Here is a 19698-nt window from a genome sequence, read left to right as displayed (position 1 = left end):
CGATGTCATACATTTTCTTGCTTTAGTCGCAAGTCTGGAGAGAAGCACTTGCCTCCCGTTTGGACCCGGTTTGTTTACCTCAGTTCCTTCGTCTTGATTGCCCTTTGACGCGTCGCTATCGAAAACACCTTCTTCGGGCTGATGGTGAAAAATGTTTTGCCTGTTTCTTTACATTTCTTTTCATAGTCCACCAAAATGAAGGGCGCTCACAAAACAATTACGACCGCGGCCGACCGCGACCGAAAGGCGATGATGAAGACGCCATAATCTGACGCCAAAATGATAAACACGCCATCATTTCACAATAAACTACGTCATTTTCGCGCGCGCAAGGTTTGTCCTAAAAATAGCCAACTCGTGAAAGACAGCACGAGCCCTAATCCTAGATGTAGGCTTCAAGCTTATGACCACACTTGATTTTATGCAAAATGATTTCATTCACAAATAGCTACGAGTTTCAGTCACACATATAACGTGATATGGCAAATTTAGATGCTTGGACAAATAAGACTTTTTTGCGTTACGTTTTGAGCCGTTGAACTTTTTTTTGGGATTGATAAATTTCCCATTATTCGCACCCCGCGGTCACTGATATACCTGAGTCCCCCCCCCCCTCCCCCTCTCCCTCTCTTCCCCTCCCCCGGATTTTGCCGAACTGGAAAACTGCGATTACGAGTCTGAGAACTAAGTACGCTGGTGCGACTATTAATTAAAAATCCTAAATACCTGTCTTTACCCATTCCTTATGCTCGGCTCTGATATGTTCTGATAACATTTAAACATTTCAGATTCAGTGACAACCATGCGAATTTTTACAATCATCCAGTTACTGTTGTTATTCGAGACCAGTCCCGCCAGAGGTCAGCAGTGTACGGAACAAGACTGGAGCAGTACGTTTGGAAATGATGGCGATTTCACGTCCCAGTGCCAAGATGATGTCTCCTATGTGAGTGGAATGAGGAGCGGAGGATATGATGTTCAGCTGGAAAATGGACCAGCCGTCATTAAGGCTGCCACATGCTGTGCAGTTAATCTTCCATATTCCCAGGAAGGAAATGACTGTTATATGGAGGATTGGTGGACCACTTTGAACAGGTCAGTTATGAGAACCTGCAGAATTTTCAGGGAACTGTAAATTTCGATATTTTTAAAAGCTTTATTATACACCTTTTGGGAAAGTCTTTAAACTCGTACATTCATACCGGCATTCGATTGTATTTCTTTCGTTTTATTTCATTCTCCCTGTTCAGAGATGACGTGTGGGCAACATGTCTACGCGATGGTTATTTCTTCCACGGATTTTTCACCATTGGGCGAAATTTCTTGGCTGATATTGGGCAGGGTCAGTGTTGTAAACCGGATAGCCATCCAGATCAAGACGGGCCCTGTAGGGACGTTGATGTGGATTTCACAGAAGATGGAACAGAACAGTGTCCTGACGGGTTTTTCATGAAAGGATTGTATAAAGCAAAATGTTCTACTATTGACTGTCTAACTCAAATCAGATGCTGCCGAATGGTTCCAGGTAAATAAATAGTGTTACCGTATTTTCTCAATTAGACACCCTCCGGCGTTTATTTCAAACTTGGCCTTGTGGACCCGGCGTTTATTTGACTCCTGCAGTTTATTCGAGCTCGTTTTCATAAAGCAACATTTTTTAATCATTATTTTTGACAAAAATGTATTTTGCTAATATACCTGCAGCTTATTATACCTTAAATAAATACCGGAGGGGCCTATTTTCAACTCCATCCTGGAGACCCGGCGTTTATTCGATACCCGGCGTTTAATCGAGAAAATACGGTAGTTTCCGTAAGTTTTAAACAGGGCGCCGCTCCGCCTCGCGGTCTAAACCCTTAACCCTTTCCTTCACCTTCGATAGAAAATGGTCCCCCTTTCACATTTTGACAGAAGGGAAACTGCATCTCTATTCTTAATTTTTTGCTTGAATCAGACTCCTTAAAATATTTTCATATAAATTGACCGTTTGGTGGGTCTCGTCGAGATATGTTGAAAGGTCCTTTTAAATTTTCTCTACCCGTTTCTATACTCCAACCCGTGAAATCCCTATCCCTTTAAATACCTACAGTCTAAAAAGGTACCTCTCTCAGGTGGAGCCTCCCCACCCCAGCACCCAACCGTGTGTTAGTTCACTGGTTTTGTAATGACTCTCACGGCATATCGAAACGCAAGACAACCACATCGGGTTTATCACAAAATAATTAAAATCAGAACTTGAAGGCGAAATCATGTCCAGGCCATCAAAATTGAAAGGCATGAATTTCAAACACTTTGCCACGAGTAAGACACCATAGTAAGAAAAATAGCGAAATAAGAAAAAGACATGAGCATAAACGCTATCTGAATTGAGCTCACATGAACTCAACCGCGGCCATTGTTGCTGTGTTTGTTTCCGTTTCTCTCTCTCACACAGGAAGAGTTGATGGCGGTTACTCAGAGTGGGGAGACTGGAATGACTGTCCTGTAACTTGTGGGGGTGGTACTCAAATTCGACAACGCAGCTGTACAAACCCACCGCCATCAGGAGGTGGAAACAACTGTGTAACCCTAGGTCCGCCCATTGAGACACAACGTTGTAACGTGAATCTGTGTCCAGGTACGTTGTGTTTAATATGGAATGATTACACGAGGTAAATAGAAAAGGAAGGAATTCGTGAATCACAAGGAGATTCAAACTACACAGTTCAGACGGCTACCTGAAGAAGTCTGGTTTGGCTAGCCGAAATATACGCCTTGTTGTATCGGTCTCTGCTTTTCTAAAAATTCATCATTTTATGTGCTGGATTAGATTACTATTGATCCAACATATACCAGTAGGATGCTCGTTCACGGTTGCTTGCTCTATTGAACATTTATGAATATATAGATTACTGAAGAACTTATAGGGGCAACACTCATTGAATCAGTAGCGCTCGTTATACAAACATTCAAATTTAAGCTAGCACCTAATGATTAAAACTAAAATTCCAAAGCACTGATGCATATGTTACTACCATCACTGATTTTTTTCACTTAAATTTGACTTCCAAGTCTACTTACTAGTTTTATTTGATAACGCATGCACAGTTGATGGAGATTGGTCTGACTGGTCAGATTGGGGTGCCTGTAGTGCTACATGTGGCGGTGGAACCCAACAGCGCAGTCGCACTTGCACCAATCCTCCTCCGTCTAATGGTGGAGCGCAGTGCAGTGGGGACTCGACTGAGTCTCAAAGGTGCAATGAGGACCCTTGCCCACGTGAGTAATAGAAAACAAAATATCCTAATTTCTTGTATCTATTGGTCAGGTAGCGAATGATGAACCCAAGCAATACATAAAGCGAGAAAAATGAGCCCAGGTCTCGTGTTAAGCTTCGGCTGCGATTGATAGTGTCACAAATGGGAGAGAGAGGCCATATTCAGTGGAATTGCTATCTACATAAACAGTTATTTGATGATGACTAAGCCGCCATCTATTTTTTCTTTGTTGATAATTTAATAATTTAAAATAATTCGTTATTAATAATAGGCGAAGTTTACATATGTTAAAAACTAATAGAAAATATATCTATATAGTAAATTACCGTCGCTTTGATAATTCGTTTTGGAGAAGACAGCTTTTTGGAGCACACGCACGTCACAAAGATCAAAATTGGTTGCATCTGTTTCTTTGTAAATTGTAGTTGTGTAACGTCTTCGAATTGCATGGCAGAAGTCCTACTTTTTTGTTTTCAGTTTGTGCCTCTACTGACAGGCAGTCATGTTTTCCTCCGTACTTTTCTCGGAATTGCACCCAATCCCTTTGCAATTACTTTTCCAGAACTCTTCGCAAGCATTGCGTGCGTATGTTTCAATATTTTCTTTTCCTTCTAGCTGTGAATGGTGGTTGGAGTCAGTGGTCATCTTGGTCAGACTGCACTTACAGCTGCGGTAAAGGAAAACAAACAAGAAATCGCAGTTGTACCAATCCTCCACCTGCAAATGGCGGAAGAGACTGCCGTGGAAAAACGTCGAGTTCGCGGTCGTGTAATAAGGAAAAATGTAGTAAGTTCAGTATTTGGACTTATAGCTAGGCTGACGATAACAGCCAAAAATAACACTTAATTAACCAATCAAAAGTCGAAGAAAAATTATACCTGCATCTGATTGGCTGAAAATTAAAGACAAAATCGTCAGGAGTAACTGAACCAATGAAATAACTTAGAAACACAAATCAAAGCAAACCAGAAAGTGCTTTCCGAAGTGATTTGAAACCTTCTAAAACTGCTGCCAAATCTCTCTCACTCAATCGTCCATCCTTCCATCCATCCGTTTGTACATCGATTCATTCATTTTTACGTATTCGTTCATTTTTCCGTCCATCCATTCATTTAGTTTTTTCAGCCGATTTTAACTTGGTGCTGGCCTCTGTTAAATTAAAAGTTTACAGTCTCATTTTCTTTGCATTCCGGAAAGGTAAAACCTCGACATATTTTTCAGCAAGTGGAAGCATAAACGGGAATAACTTTAGGAACTTCGTGCATGGGAGCTATTCCAGAGAAAAATGAAACGAAAAAAAAAAAAAAAAAAACAGTTCACCCTAGTGGAGCGTGTCACTATTAATTAATATTTTGTTTCTTCTTCAGAGTTCAACAAATGGAGCAAATGGGGCAAATGTAGCAAAACTTGTGGTGGTGGTAAAAAGGAAAGAACAAGGACATGTAAAAGTGATCCACCCTGTAAGGGAAGTACTACAAAGACCAAGAAATGCGCGAAAAAGCCCTGCAGTGAGTATCTTTAATTAACTTCTCTATTCTTGGTCTTGGCCCATACGATTCGTGAGTAGGTTATCTATAGACCTTCCCTCGCCATACATTAGTCAGGCGCGTCTAAACGAGTATACAGTGCACTCCTGATTAATACGATATGCAGAATAGGTGTTTATTTTTTGTAAAGACGACTGTAGATCGTTATAGCCAACTCAGCACTACGCGCCTCGTGGGGTATCTACCATCTCATATCCAACGCGCGCTATTGTTAAATATACAACAATGGAAGAACCAATCAGATTCGTGAATTTTCAATAGTACACGGGATAGAAGGTAGTTTTTAATATCTTTCCGTCTTCTAATTAGCGTTTTTAGATCAATCAAGATTCCACATTATCTATATAAACCTGGAGAATGCTACTGCTACGATTCGAGACCAAATAGAACTGGTTCAGTTAGGCGCTGTTACGATTTTCCGTCTCCGAAAAATAGCCGAGCCCGCGATTTGCTTGTCAAGATGTTGCTAAGTAGAGTGATAATGAAATATATAAGAATAGGAATTTCCTCTGCCACTTATAAATGAGGATCTGAAACATAAAAGCGCAGTCGAATCCATTTTCTAAAAGGGCTGGATGAGTTTCTTGACAGCAGTTACCCTTTTCTCGACTTTCGCTAAAATATCACAAGTCAAAACCGGAGACGAGGGGTCAAAGTTTTGGACAAGAGAAGGGTGATCGAGATAAAGATCATTTTCGTTTTATCTCTGCAGAATGAAGCAGCCAACAGACGGGATCAGGAAACACGGCGGTGTAAGATGTTCTAACAGTGGAATAATATAGGGTCAGATGTGGAATGATAAGGGGATATAATCATCATTATCGTCGGAATGTAATAACCTTAAGTTCTTAAGGAAATAAAGCTTGTGGGTTCAATCATTGAAGGGTGATCGTCCTCATTTAATATTTTTCCGTTTGCAATCAAGTTCGTTGGTGGCTGATAAATCAAACAAAACATACTGAGACAGTGGAATAATGGTAGGTTGGAAAACCCGGAATTCGGAATTCGGAATTCGGAATTTTATTTAAAAAAATAAAAAAATAAATTAAAAAAATAAAAAAAATAAAATAAAATAAATAAATAATAATAATAATAATAGTAATAATAATAATAATAATAAATAATAATAATAATAAATAAATGTAAAGAAAAAATAAATTATTAATTTAAAGTTATAATAAAACCTAGAATCTGAACTCTGGACTCTTGCGGCTTGACAATCAGACGGTTGCAGTTGAGTCGCGATATGTGGTCACGCAATACCTTACTTTTAAATTATAAAAAATATACAGAAAACAAGAAAAAACCTTAACAAGAAACACCCTCACATTCCCTGTACTTTGTTCTTTGTTTCTGAGTAAAGGGTGTGCCACACAAGAGATTTGAAGCTTTGTTAAAGAAGTTATGAATTTGGACGAGAAGGCATAGTGATTGGAATTCGGAACATATCATGCAAAGAAAGAACAATTAAACCTTTTTTAAAAAAAGCCAATGTTCCGAATTCCAATCACTAAGCCTTCTCGTCCAAATTCATAACTTCTTTAACAAAGCTTCAAATCTCTTGTGTGACACACCTTTTACTCAGAAACAAAGAACAAAGTACAGGGAATGTGAGGGTGTTTCTTGTTAAGGTTTTTTCTTGTTTTCTGTATATTTTTTTATAATTTAAAAGTAAGGTATTGCGTGACCACATATCGTGACTCAACTGCAACCGTCTGATTGTCAAGCCGCAAGAGTCCAGAGTTCAGATTCTAGGTTTTATTATAACTTTAAATTAATAATTTATTTTTTCTTTACATTTATTTATTATTATTATTATTATTTATTATTATTATGATTATTTTTTTTTTTAATTTATTTTTTTTATTTTTTTTAATAAAATTCCGAATTCCGAATTCCGAATTCCGAATTCCTGGTTTTCCAACCTACCCTTAAACACAGCGAGGGAAAAGCGTAACGTTGAACCTCACAGGCTTGTTCATTGACCTGTCAGTTTACACAGTCGTTGACAACACATTTCATACTCTTCCAAATGGATCCTAAGATGAAACTAAGCCAAACTGAAAGCCGACGTTTTACGCCTCTAGTGGCGGCATGAGGAATTGAATCTGAAAAGGATACGTAGGTTAGAGTGATTTTATTCAACCCGTAAACAACAACTAGCAATTAGTGCGTAATAGTCAAAACTTAACAAAAGAAAACATTGGAATTGGCGTGTAATACTATCTGAAAGTTTAGTTACTATTTCACGGGTTACGTAAAAGCACTCTATACATTTATCGCAGTAGACTTTCTCAAAGTGGTCCATTACAAAGCGGTTTTTTACGAAGAATCTTTGAAAAAGACGTAACGGAAAGTGCTCCGCGAATATATGCAATTAAGAAATAGAAAACATGTTCCGTGTTTCTAACGAGTTATAGAAACGCGAGTGCAAGTTTGGTAGAACCAGAAATGCTGTGGGAACACGAGCCGATAGGCGAGTGTTTCAACAGCTCTTTCGAGTTCTCCCAAACTTTCACGAGTGTTTCTATCACTCGATAGAAACACGAAGAACATGTTTTCTATTTCTTAATTGCATATATTCGCATTAATTGCATATATTCGTAAGGATACACCATCCATGGCCATCCATGGCCCATAGTCAGTAAACGTACTGAGAAAAGGATAAATTAGGAGCTCCTATTTTGCTCACTCAAAGATGCAATAGACATTCTCTACTCTTTATCTCCCAGCAAGAGGAAACCAACGAAATAACAACATAAATAAAAAACAAAACAATGCCATTCCTACCAAAAATGCCACCCCACAAAACGACACCCCCGCGCATTATGCAAACACCAACCAACCAACGGCCGCTACGCAAGGTCAAGTGTATGTTTTCATCCTCAACTCTGATTGGTCCATTTGAACCAAAGTCACGCACCCGTTGGCGCGCGGTCGGTCACAAGCATATCAGGAAAGCAGAAGAGGCGAACTTTAAGCCAAATTTTTCGTTCTTCACGAGTCTTCGACGGCCGAAGCACGCGCATGTGGAGCGAAATTTATTGGGCTTTGTCGAACTATTGGTTTTATTGCGATTCGGGACTTTTCCTTTTGAGGAGAGAGCGATTTGTGGAGTGACGTCTGGCCAGCGATCGATGGAGTGGTCTGCCTTTCCCTTCTCTTCTCAACGAATAACTTCATTAAACGGCGTCAGACGGGCTTCAAACTCGGCACAAGAGGCAAGTACACGACACATTTGCGGTAGGAAAACGGGTCTCTGTAAAATGCTGACCGGATGGCGGCGGATGGCGGATGGCGGATTTCGGATGGCGGATGACGGATGGCGGATGGAAAAATGCGGATGGTAAAATGGGGATTAAAATATGCCGATACTAAGAAATGAAAAAAATCAAAAATAAATCAAGGAGAATAGTTAAATCAGATTTCGATTATCACAGCAAGATAATACACGGTTGTTTCTTCTAGACATCTTCTGATGGCTGGCGGTAAAAATATTTGCGGTAATTAAGAATGAATGCTCTTTTTGGCGCCTATACGCGCTATGGTCTGGTTGTTGGAAATAGCCAGAACAAATTTATCTTACCTCTTTGCCCGACTTTATTTATTTATTGAAATAGGCATGTTCGAGTAAGTTATTTTGTTGCCCATATATTGTCTTAAAACTGCTCTCCAGGTAAGCTAAGCCTTTAGCGGCTCCGGAGCTATAACATCATTGAAGATAAGACTTATATCGGCAAAATCCGGAAGACATTGGTCATGGCTATGACCAAAATGCTGCTCTCGCAAGTTTATAACATACATTTGACTCAAAAACTAAAAAGAATCTCTAAACAATAAATGAAAATTGATAAGTATTTAGTAACTATCCACTGTGTAAAGAGTAAAACATAAACAAAAATAGTAGTTGATAAAATTAAATTAAAAAAAAAAAACAGAAAACCAAAACCAAAAAACAAACAAACAAACAGAAAACCTTTCCATTGTGCAAAAGAAGGGAGATTAACTACAGTATGATCATAAATCGTGCTACTATAGTTTAACTTTGTAGCGCCCCGACGAGCAAGAATCTTTCCGCAACCGCTGCAGACGCATTTAAGGAGAAAATCAATCGTTCAGAGCGATACATATTGCCATCTTGGGTAAGAAAACAGCCCGAAAAATTGAGTAAAGTTCCTTCGTTCCATGATTTCATGAAAAATAGATGAAAACAAACATTAAATCTATGATCTATGATGAAGATGACACGGGCTTTTAATCTCATTTATCTCCTGGAAATGGATTTACAATGTGAGGTGAATATTGCGGCCATCACTTTACAGGACAAGTCAGTAGCTTTGCAAATTGCACATGTAATGTAAATCAAATCTTTTACATGGGAGCTCACTTAAACAGAAAAAAAACAGAGCTTTATTGAACACCGAATTCTTTATTTTCAGAATGGAAAACGCAGTTAGAGTTTTACAGTACATGAAGCAAACATACGCATCACGAACGTAATGACTTTCAATGACCTTTCAATGGCAAACACTGTGTCAGTTAAAAAAAAGCAAGCAATGAAAATATTATGGGCATTTGTGTTTGCAATTGAAAGGTCAATTTTAGTCACATGCCGATGTTTGTGGCACGTGCTACTGAAAGAGGACTTCCCGTCTAGTTTAAGCAAATAAGGACATCAGTCTCTGTGAGAAACAAGCAGTAAAATAACAAAGCGTCAATTCACATTCATGCCAATTCCACACTTTTTTTGCTTCCCTCGGCGACAGTGGAGTAGAGTTTTCTGCATGAATCGTCCATCAAGAGTCAAGACACTAGAACGATAATTACTTGCCTCTGTGTTTACAATTGAAAGTTCAATAACATCTATACGATGATGTTCATGGTACGTGCTACGGCGAGGAAACATCCCGTCTAGCTTCAGCGAAGAGGAACATTAATTTTTTGGAACAAATAAGCAGACTGAGCGGAACAAAGTGTCAATTCACAGCCGTGGTCACTTCAACATTTCTACACATACTTCCAGCGATGTTGGAGATTTTAGGCCAGTATATAAATAGGGTGTAAGTAGTGAATAGCGCTGATAGGGTCAGTAACCAATCAGGAGCCAGGGATTGTACCACGTGACCAAGTTTTTCCCATACATTCTCTTAAATTTTCAAATCCAAGATGGCCCCTTTGGTAGCAAAACATGGCGCCCGTGACGTCACAGCTCGCGCATGCCCAAATAAGGCAACATGAAATCGAGGTTGTCACGTGATTGATCAAATAGAACCAATGATAGAGGGTTCGGATGTGAATAAAATGGTTGTGAGTTGGTGGAGATGGCATTGTTGTTTTCGATATCGGTGACAAGAAGATGGCCTCGGAGGAGAGCAAGACGAAGGTGGAGGTGATTCGTATTCCTGCAGGAGCGTTGCCGGCCGACATTCCGAGAGGGGAGTTTGCGGAGAGGGTTTTGGAGGCTGTGAAGGATAGTCTTCTTGGAAAGATTATGAAAACCGCCGTTAGTGACAGTACGGATAGCCTCCTGAAGAAAGAAATGACGAAGCTGGCGGATGAGGTGATCAAGTTCAGACAAGCCATGTCGAAGAGGATGCTGGAGGACAGGTCTCTGGATAAAAAGGAACCTGTGTGTTTGGAGAGGTTGCCTGATAGTTTTGAGGCCGGATGGAAAGAGTGGAAGAGCGCTTGGGACAACCGGGAAGAGTTGGCGTACCGAGCATTTATCGAAACGATGACGTCACCAGAATCGGAGGAGTGAAAAAATTTTTATTCATGCCTGTAACTAATAAAGATCCTTTAACGAGAGAATGTACATGGTTTGTTGTGTGATTTTTTGCATCATCTTGAGTGCTTGCACGTCATTAGTTCCCAGATGCACGAGGGCTAGCATCATGGTTTGGGGTGTGAGAAATTCTCCGTGAAAGCCTGAGGAGGATTCGAAAACGCGTCCGAAGAGCCAGACCTTGGAGAGGTCTCTTCTCATGTACCATGGGTGGGGAAAATGTTGGTTGAGGAAAAGGAGCATGACATCTTCGTCGGGGTGGGGTTCGTCCAAACAGATTTTACAGGCCAGGGGTCTCTATGGAAAATAAAAAAGAATTTTTAATGCCCCGACCAGGAATCGAACCTGGGTCTTTGAGGCCACAACTCAACGTCTTAACCATTAGACCATCGAAGCGCTTACCTCTTTAGGACTTGGTTTTGGGGATGTCATCGGTGGGTAGTCCGAAATTCACGGTTTTACAATGAGGGCAGAGTCTTTGGGAGGGTTTCAACCACCAGGTGTGGAGGACTTTACAAGTTCCGTGAAAGAATTGGTCGCAACACGGTGTCAGGAAGTAGTCTTGGATACTGTGATTGGGAGTGTATCCTTCCTTACACCATATACATTGGGGTTTAGGAAATCGTGACATGGAGTCTGAAAAAATAGAACAAAAAACAACTTTTTATTTGACATTCCACTTGTTATTACAGGTTGGGACATGTGCACAGTCCTGATGACCGGCGCCCTTTTTGTCTTCTTCATGATCATAATAAAGAAAAGATTTCACATGATTGACACGTGACAGGGCTTCATCATAATGGCTCCCCAGGAAGACGGCTTCGTAACGGGAGGTCTCATAATTGGGATACATGCCATAGATGGCCTTGCAGCAGGTTTCCCAGACGCACCCTAGTCCCCAGGCTTCTCTCAGTGGTCCCGAGAGTGTGCGTATGAATTTGTCGTGGGTCCCACGTTTACCCAACTCTGTGAGCGGTAGGCGGCAGCATGGTCTGGTTTGTTTGCATACATAACAAGAGGCGGGTTCCATGTCTAAAATTGAAATAGTCGATGGTAAGTGTTGTGGGCCCAGTCTACATGAATGACTAAATCGTTAATATCGTCCTCGTCAGCGACCCCCAGCCTCTCTTCCAGGAACAAAAGATCTAGTTGGTCCAGGGCCACCCCGACGATATCTAAAAATTCCCTGTACAAGGGGGTCTCTCCATCCTTCATCCGCTCTCGCACTCGCTTTCTCATGACGGTCAACTCGGAATGACAATGCTCTAATACTTCCATACTCACTTGGTACTTTGAGAAGCCACAGCAACACCCACAGCAACACCCACAGTCTTCTGTAATAGGCGCTCATACAAGTTAAAAACTCAGAGTGAAAGTGAACGATCCGACTCGCTCGTTTTATACACCCGGTATAATGGTGTCCAGTCTCCTACCGTGAGTGGGCGTGGTAGGGGGATACCCCCCTATCCCCTGGGTCTGTGGTAACACGTGACTTCGTCTCGATCTGTGATTGGCTGGACGGATCTGCATAAAGCGAATCAGCATCGTCCGCTCTTCACTCTGAGTTTTTAACTTGTATTGAGCGCTACCATGGCCTTGAGGGAGAGATATATTCCGAACGATTTCAGACCGAGAAAGCCCGAGGTCACTTACGAGGAGGCAATCGATCGAATGGACGAGGCCTGGACCCGGTTTTACGAGAGCATGAATTTTCCCATCCGGGATTTGTTGGCGGGCCGTCGGTGGTTGACAAGGTTTCGGGATTCGAGCCAGCTCGAGGTGATGTTACACCAGGTGTTGTTCTTTATGGACGAGCAGCGTGAGAACTGGACCCGAAGTCAGCACCGGTACCGGAGCATCGAGAGGTGTTTCGGCAGAACCTTATTCAACGCGATCCATGCTATTCGCAAGAACCTTGTATGGGACGTGAAAGTGAAGCCGCCCGTGGACCGGATCACGTTTCACAGACTTATGTTGTGCTACGGTTTCGAGCCTTTTCAGTCCACGTGGACTCAGAGACAAAAGAACACGATGAAGCGTTATGTCAATGTAATCAATTTTTATTACAGCACATTTAACAAATGTAATCAAGTAACAATGCGGTCGATGATCGACGCGAAAGATAGATTACCCAACGTGTAAAATATGAAAAAATAAAATATCAGAGTGTGTTTTTTACAAAAATATGTGCCTGTGTGTTTTTGGAAAAAAATGGGCGGGGCGAGGTTTCGATCCTCGGACCTCTGGGTTGTGAGCCCAACGCGCTTCCACTGCGCCACCCTGCCTTTCTTAGTTTGGGTTCTGTCCATGAATCAGTATGTCTTGGGCGATCCCACGTGGGTATTCGTCGATCCATTGGAAGAACTTGCAGTTACGCTTGGGACACTTGAGATAGAGCCTGTCCGGGTTGGACTGGGAGTGGGAGGTGGCTAAGACCAGGGACTTGTTGCATAGACATCGGAAACGAGCTGGGTCGATGTTCCTGTAGCAGGGGTGGGTCTGTTCTTCGACGCGTCTCAGGTAGGCGCTCACCTCTTTGGCGCCACAGGTCACATAACACTTGGTGTAGAATCTGGAAGAGGGACATCGGTAATACTCCCACCAGGTACCACCTTCGGGGGTTTTCACTCTTCCAAATTCCATGGGTACCATGCAACGCGGGCAGGTGTGATCTTGGGTTTTCAGTTGGTTCAGGAACTGATCGGGGTCGAATTCCTGCAACACTTGTACTTCGGTGAATTCTCCTTGGTCGTCCACTTCAGGTGGTAATTCTACGAGTTCGTCTTTCTTGAATTTGTCGAGTCCTATGGGTTCCAGGACTTGAATGGTTTGAGGAGGTGATTCTCTTATCACGGTCAGGCATCCGCCTTGAATGGCGGCTAGCTTTGAGTCTGTGAAGATAGAGATTGAGTTAGTATCCCAACAAGGTGTTTTCCCGTAGCATGGTTTCTAGGATGTGGGTGGTTTTTCGCACGTTTTTGGGGGTCAGTCTTTGCCTTCGCTTGTAATGGTTACTTTTCATTTGGCTTTTGACTTCCTGACGTTTGATCGAAAAGACGCTCCATGGCTGCGAGAAGCCTTTGAGAGGGACGGTGGTCCAACTGACAGAGTCCGGTGTGATCTCTTTGAAGAGGACGCGTTGGTTGAAACGTAGTCTGGCACGAGGTTTTTTGAATAACCATCTATCTAATGTGGATTGTAGTTTACCTCCTACTTCTCCTTCCACTCTCTTGGGTAGGAGCAGTTTCAGTTTCTTACGCGCCTCCTTCTTTTTGGACGATTTTCTCTTTTTCCTGTCGGGTTCGACGTGTGAATCCATGACGACTGCTGAAAAGTGACTCGTGATGGAATGCGTGGTTCGACTTTATGGACGTTTTTTACGACCCAATCGTAGACGTGTGGTGTGATGGGATCATGTGAAGGTCTTCGTTTCGATTGGTGGATCTGAAAAAGGGCGCGTGATCCGTGAAAGTACGGAGTGAAAGTGGATCCACGGCGCGGGTATAAAAGGAGCCCGTTTAAAGCAGTGAATCATTCTCGACTTGCTCTTGACGCGGTGATGACCCATAGGATTTTGGATGACAGAGACTTTGAAGAGATCATTGAAGATCTGAGACGATATTTGAATCGAGCTTCTGACAATTTGGATGTAATCGAAAAAGAAGGCAAGAAGGCGATCTATACGATGATAATTAACTTGGAATTGCACGTTGTTGATCTCTTGTTCTCTAGGCTTCGAAGACACCTGACTGACTGGGGAGACCCGAATCACCATCCTGAATTGTCGTATCTAGGAAGAAAGAGGTTTGACGAGGCAAGAGATGACTTACTATAGCAACTCGAACCAGATTCGGGACCTAGTGGAGCAGATCGTGGATCAGAAGGTACACACTTTGAGAGATCTCGATGCCATTCCGGATGCAAAAGTGGACATGTACATTTTTGACAATCTCTTCGAACCGTTAGGTCAAATACCCGATTGTCTGTGGTCTTTTGAGCTCTTGATGAGACGTCGTCCTGACTGGGGTGGTACGATTTTGGAGATGATGAAGAGGAACGAAAAGGTGTATTTGTTCTGTGGTGAGTGGTGTCGCGTGATGTACAGAAGTGGTAGCGGTCAATTCAGGTTCATTCATTGTCGGGATCCCGCCGTGGACGCAGATCGTTCCTGTTTGATTGCCACGGATAACCTCACGTACATGATGAGCGATGCCATCCGTGATCTGTTTGAACCCTTGCGGTTCGCTCGAGACATATCACGACGGGTGCTGGAGTCAGACAAGAGTCCCAGGGTGGAGGAGATACTGACTTTCAACAGGTGCGCTCACAAGGAAACGTGTCTGAAGTTGGAAGAGTTGATCTATGATGTCATGCGTCAGCGTGATCTGTGGAAGGATCGGTTTTTCTTTCGTGCCCTTGAAGCTGAGGAGGATGACCTATGTGAGGAGTGTAGAGAGAGTATGCGACAAGCATTCTATGTGAAGGGAGACGAGGAGGAAGCCCTGAAGTGGAGACCCAGTAAAGGGGATTGTTGTTGGAGAAATTGTAGATATTATGCCATGGATACCTATGAGGAAGACTGTGATAATGAGTATGGTCTAGAATGTAAGAACTCGGAATATGTTCGATACTTTTCGGATTCAGACTAGTCTTTTCGCCTTCTTTTTCGATAGCCAATCAGATCTGTTTTTTCGTAAGAACCAATCAGGCACGACGTTTTTGTACATATAAGAAAGTTGAAATAAAAATTGGGTTCAAATCATTATGTCTCATGCCTTGAGTTGGTTGATCTCGAGAGTGTGTGAGACCATGGCCGATCGATGGTGTTGGACAACCTTGTGTTCCAAGTGCGCTAGAGTCTACGAGCGATACGGTAAGGGTGAACCCATCCCTGACCATTTCAGTGATTCGCCCTTGGAGGTGTTTGACTATACCGACGTCGAACCCAACGTGATGCGTTTTGTCGTTTATATCTTGTGGTTGAAACAGCAACCCGATTCATTTAAGAAGTATCTCGAGGTACGTGAGCAGCGTTTCGAGTTGTGGAGACAGTGCGTTTACAAACTTTATCGATTATGAAGAAAGGTCAAAAGAAGAAGCCGCTTTCGACCGGGACGTTACTGGGACGGTATCGGGATCCTTCTAGACCCGGTAGTCTGGGTGGTCTGACGCGGTTCGCCAAGGCCAATAAGATCTCGGTACGACGTGCGCGCGAGGTCCTGCAACGGGATTTGGGGTACTCGTTGCACAAACCCGGACGTCGTCGGTTTCCCACGGTCCCGGTGGTGGTGTTCGGAATCGACGAGCAGTGGACGGCCGACCTGATCGAGGGGATCAATATCGCCAGGTACAATCGAGGGTATCGTTATCTCTTGACGGTGGTGGACGTGTTTTCCAAGCACGCCTGGGTCCAACCCTTGAAGAGCAAGACGGGTAAAGCGGTGACGGAAGCCATGGCTAAGATCTTGAAAGGAGGTAGAAAACCCATCAATCTTCAGACGGACGACGGGAAGGAATTCTACAACAAGACGTTTCAGGATTTGATGAAGCAGAAAGGCATTCATCATTTTTCGACTCGTGGGGATACGAAATCCAGTGTGGTGGAACGGTTCAATCGGACCCTGAAGGAACGTTTGTACCGATACTTCACCGTGAAGAATACGATGAAGTTTGTGCCCGTGTTACAAGATCTGGTCCGAGGGTACAATCGATCGTATCATCGCAGTATCAAGATGGCTCCCGATCAAGTGACTTTAGGCAATAGCGAGGACGTGTGGGAGACTCTTTACGGTAAAAAGGAAAAGAAATCGAGACGACCTTCACTGAAAGTCGGGGATCGTGTGAGACTGAACAAGTAGTTCCGACAGTTCAAGAAAGGGTATTTACCCGGTTGGACCGAAGAGGTGTTTGTGATACGACGAGTGCGTCCTGGGAAGGTCACCACGTACAAGGTGGAAGAATGGGACGGCACGTCGGTCGAAGGCACGTTTTACGCGCAAGATTTGCAAAAGGTGTCCGTGAAAGACGACGATCTGTTCCGCATCGACAAGATCGTCAAACGAAAAGGGGATAAAGTCTTGGTGCGTTGGAAAGGTTGGCCAGTCAAGTACGACAGTTGGGTGGATAAAAAAGGCTTGTACGTGACCAAAAAGCCAAAGACAAAAAAATGAAAGACTTTTACATGCAGTTGTTGAGCAATGCCAGCACGAGCGAGTTCACGGACAACAAGGCCAACAGTTTCAAGAACCGTCTGCCGTATCCGCTCCTGTTTGAATCCGACAAGGAATGGAAAGTGGGATTGGCGAGCGTTTCTTACCCGATTCCTCCGTCACGACCGCATCAAGTACCAGTCACTCAAACGCACGACTTTGACGATGACGATAATGTGTTCTGTCTTGAGTGGACCATTGAAACGTTCATCTTGCAATCCGACGGGTCTACGTGGAGTCCTGGGCGATACCGCGTACCATTTGACGTCTACGGGAAGGAACTGAACCGTGACCGACACAAAGTGACGAGCGGTAAATCTCTCATGCAATACCTCATCAATCGTTTTCATGAACGCCTGTATCATTACATGGATCGCGCCAACGAAAGTCTACGAGCGCCGGACGGGAAAAAATACTACCCCGTGTTCCGATGGGAGGGGAACGATTTGATTATCGACAACACCGACACGTTCCTCAGCGAGTCCGGAGACAGACAACGTCCCAGAGTGTTTTTTGGTCCTAAACTGGTCAAGAAGTTGGGTTTGATTAACGAGGAATCGTATTACTCCGTTCACTTGAACATGAATATGATCAAGATCTTTCCCAACGACACCGTTCCGTCTGATTTCAAGAAAGACTGGACCGACCATAGCGACAATCGATCTCATAACTTTTGGAATTTGGACAGCAGCGGGACGTTACAGCTCAGTCCCTATTGCAACTGGCGCTTCAGTTACCTGGACGAGGAATACGCCAAGACCTATCATCGTGGAGTCGTCGTTCATCCGGACCTACCTCTGCCTCGCAGTCCCATGTACCTGTATTCGAATGTAGGTCGTAGTACCATCACGGGGAATCGAGTGACGGATCTCTTGAGAGAAGTCCCCCACGACCCGATCAAGACGACGTACGAACCGAATCAGATTCAATATAAACCTGTGCGCAGCAACGTTTTGGATATAGTGGAGGTGCAATTGGCCGAGAACGACGGAAGATTGGTGGACTTTGAATCGGGCGTGACGTCTGTGACATTACACTTTAAGTATGAATGAGTCTGCCGACGACTTTTACGTGCAACTGATGAGCAATGCCAGTACGAGCGAGTTCCCGGACAACAAGGCCAACAGTTTCAAGAATCGTCTGCTGAACCCGTTGCAGTTGAGAGAGTCGGGTTGGAAAGTGGGTATCAGTGACCTCTCGTTTCCGTCCGCGGTGCGTAAGATGGACTTGAAAGATTCTCTTCTGTTTGAAATCTGGTGGATCGATATGGTGAACGCGGATCGAAACATATACACGCAGGTCTCTGGAGTGACGAGAGAGGGCGATTTGGAATTCACGCCGAGGACCGGTACCGAGTTACTGAACGCGATACGAGATCGATACATGCATAGGTTGAGATCTAGAACGGATGACGACGTGACCATGTACAAGAAAAAGAGCAAACCCGACGATCCCACCGAATTGCTGTACACGGTCATGCATCGGGCCGAGAATGGAGAATGCGTCCTCGACAACTCGAGAACGTGCCTCAGCCTCCTGATCAACGGTAAACGCGTCTTCCCACAAATGTCCATCGGCATCGAATTGGCCAAGAAGATGAAATGGGTCAAGATGGGAACATTGCAAAACGGACAACCGGGTTACGTCTTGGGACCCCACTTGAGGAAAGAATTTCCCACGGAAGTCATACCCACGGCCACGGACTTGATCATAGGACAGAATGACGGGGACGAACTATTTTACAAGATCGACCCGGACACATTACATTTGAGTTGTTTCATCAATTGGGTCTTCACGGACCTGGATCGCAGTTACGAGGAAGCGTTCGGTCACGAGCGTCGTTCCTTGTTCGTGTATTCGAATGTGGGACAGAGTATGATGACGGGGAATCAAGTCACGGACATGTTGAAACAAGTTCGTTACGATCCGGACGTGGTCGATCTTCAACCGAGACACATCCTATATCTACCGGTGCGAACGACCTTTTTGGACATTGTCGAGACGCAGGTGTCTGAGAACGACGGACAACTGGTGGACTTTGCGTCGGGCGTGACCACGATCACGTTGCATTTCAAAAAAGGATGAGTGATTTTTACGTCAGCTTACCCAGTCACAGCAGTAAGAGCGAGTTCCCGGACAACAAGGCGAACCATTTCAAGATCAGGTTACCCCGCCCCATACGCCTGAATGGAAGCGGAGGATGGAAAGTGGGAATGAGTAGCATCGCCATGCCGGATGCTCACGTGACGCTGCCTACCTTCACCGCTTCTGAGGATAAAACCATCTTGTCCTTTTCCGCATGGAGACGCATAGAATCGAGTAGCTACTACATGTATGGAGAAGCTTACTTCGACACGGATGACCTCAAAGAGGTGTTCCACAACGTGGACGGTATTGGACTCATGAAATCCATGCTCGCCTATTTCGATCGACAACGCGTCTTCAAACAATCTGGACCCAAATTTGGAGCCAAATATGTCACGAATGATGGTAAAAGAAGCTACGTCTTGTTAAGGTGGGAAGGTGAAGACCTGGTCACGGACAACAAAAACATCTTTCGTCCGGTCGTGCATTTCCCTGCATTCCACGTCAATGTTGAACTGGCTTGTAAAATGGGATGGCTCGAAAAGAACGGCAGTGGTTACGATCTGGGACCTAACTTGCAGATCGAATTTTTTGACGATGTCATTCCGGACATTAGCGTCGTCGGGGACGTACACGACGCCGACGGATCACCTGTCTTTTGGACTGTCGAAACAGATAAAGGAGGACATGGAGATTTTTTAAGACTCAGCATCTATTGCAATTGGCGTTTTCTGAACCTGAACAAGGCTTTCGAGGTGGTGGTGGGAAACAGTTCGCGTTCCTTGTTCGTCTACTCTGACGTGGGAGGAAGTAGC

The 19698-nt window shown here is 43.8% G+C and overlaps 2 protein-coding genes and 2 non-coding genes across 4 annotated transcripts; 2 read left to right on the top strand and 2 right to left on the bottom strand.

Annotated features, from left to right (window-relative positions):
• Positions 1–802: 802 nt before the first annotated feature.
• Positions 803–5600, top strand: LOC145486250 (coadhesin-like). Its single transcript, XM_081464873.1, has 7 exons — positions 803–1095; positions 1251–1525; positions 2435–2617; positions 3088–3258; positions 3873–4043; positions 4625–4765; positions 5517–5600. The coding sequence occupies exons 1-7, from the start codon at positions 803–805 to the stop codon at positions 5519–5521; spliced, it is 1239 nt and encodes a 412-aa protein (XP_081320999.1). The 3' UTR covers positions 5522–5600.
• Positions 5601–10913: 5313 nt separating this feature from the next.
• Positions 10914–10985, bottom strand: Trnah-gug (transfer RNA histidin (anticodon GUG)). Its single transcript has one exon. It is a non-coding gene; the product is annotated as a tRNA-His (tRNA).
• Positions 10986–12802: 1817 nt separating this feature from the next.
• Positions 12803–12874, bottom strand: Trnav-cac (transfer RNA valine (anticodon CAC)). Its single transcript has one exon. It is a non-coding gene; the product is annotated as a tRNA-Val (tRNA).
• Positions 12875–16751: 3877 nt separating this feature from the next.
• On the top strand, positions 16752–17934 carry LOC145488016 (uncharacterized). The gene has a single exon (XM_081466778.1). The coding sequence runs from the start codon at positions 16756–16758 to the stop codon at positions 17848–17850; it is 1095 nt and encodes a 364-aa protein (XP_081322904.1). The 5' UTR covers positions 16752–16755; the 3' UTR covers positions 17851–17934.
• The last annotated feature ends 1764 nt before the right edge of the window (positions 17935–19698 follow it).

The sequence above is a fragment of the Orbicella franksi genome, chromosome 5 (genome assembly GCF_964199315.1).
Source record: "Orbicella franksi chromosome 5, jaOrbFran1.1, whole genome shotgun sequence".
NCBI lineage: Eukaryota > Metazoa > Cnidaria > Anthozoa > Scleractinia > Merulinidae > Orbicella > Orbicella franksi.
Note: the sequence above shows the minus strand (reverse complement) of the source record. Positions and strands in the feature narration are given on the sequence as shown.

Excerpts from the sequence above, each read along its gene's own strand:
- LOC145486250 (XM_081464873.1), top strand. The coding sequence starts at position 803 with ATGCGAATTTTTACAATCATCCAGTTACTGTTGTTATTCGAGACCAGT. Across the intron at positions 1,096-1,250 it reads TGGTGGACCACTTTGAACAG|AGATGACGTGTGGGCAACAT; the intron begins GTCAGTTATGAG and ends CTCCCTGTTCAG. Across the intron at positions 2,618-3,087 it reads TAACGTGAATCTGTGTCCAG|TTGATGGAGATTGGTCTGAC; the intron begins GTACGTTGTGTT and ends ACGCATGCACAG.
- LOC145488016 (XM_081466778.1), top strand. The coding sequence starts at position 16,756 with ATGAAAGACTTTTACATGCAGTTGTTGAGCAATGCCAGCACGAGCGAG.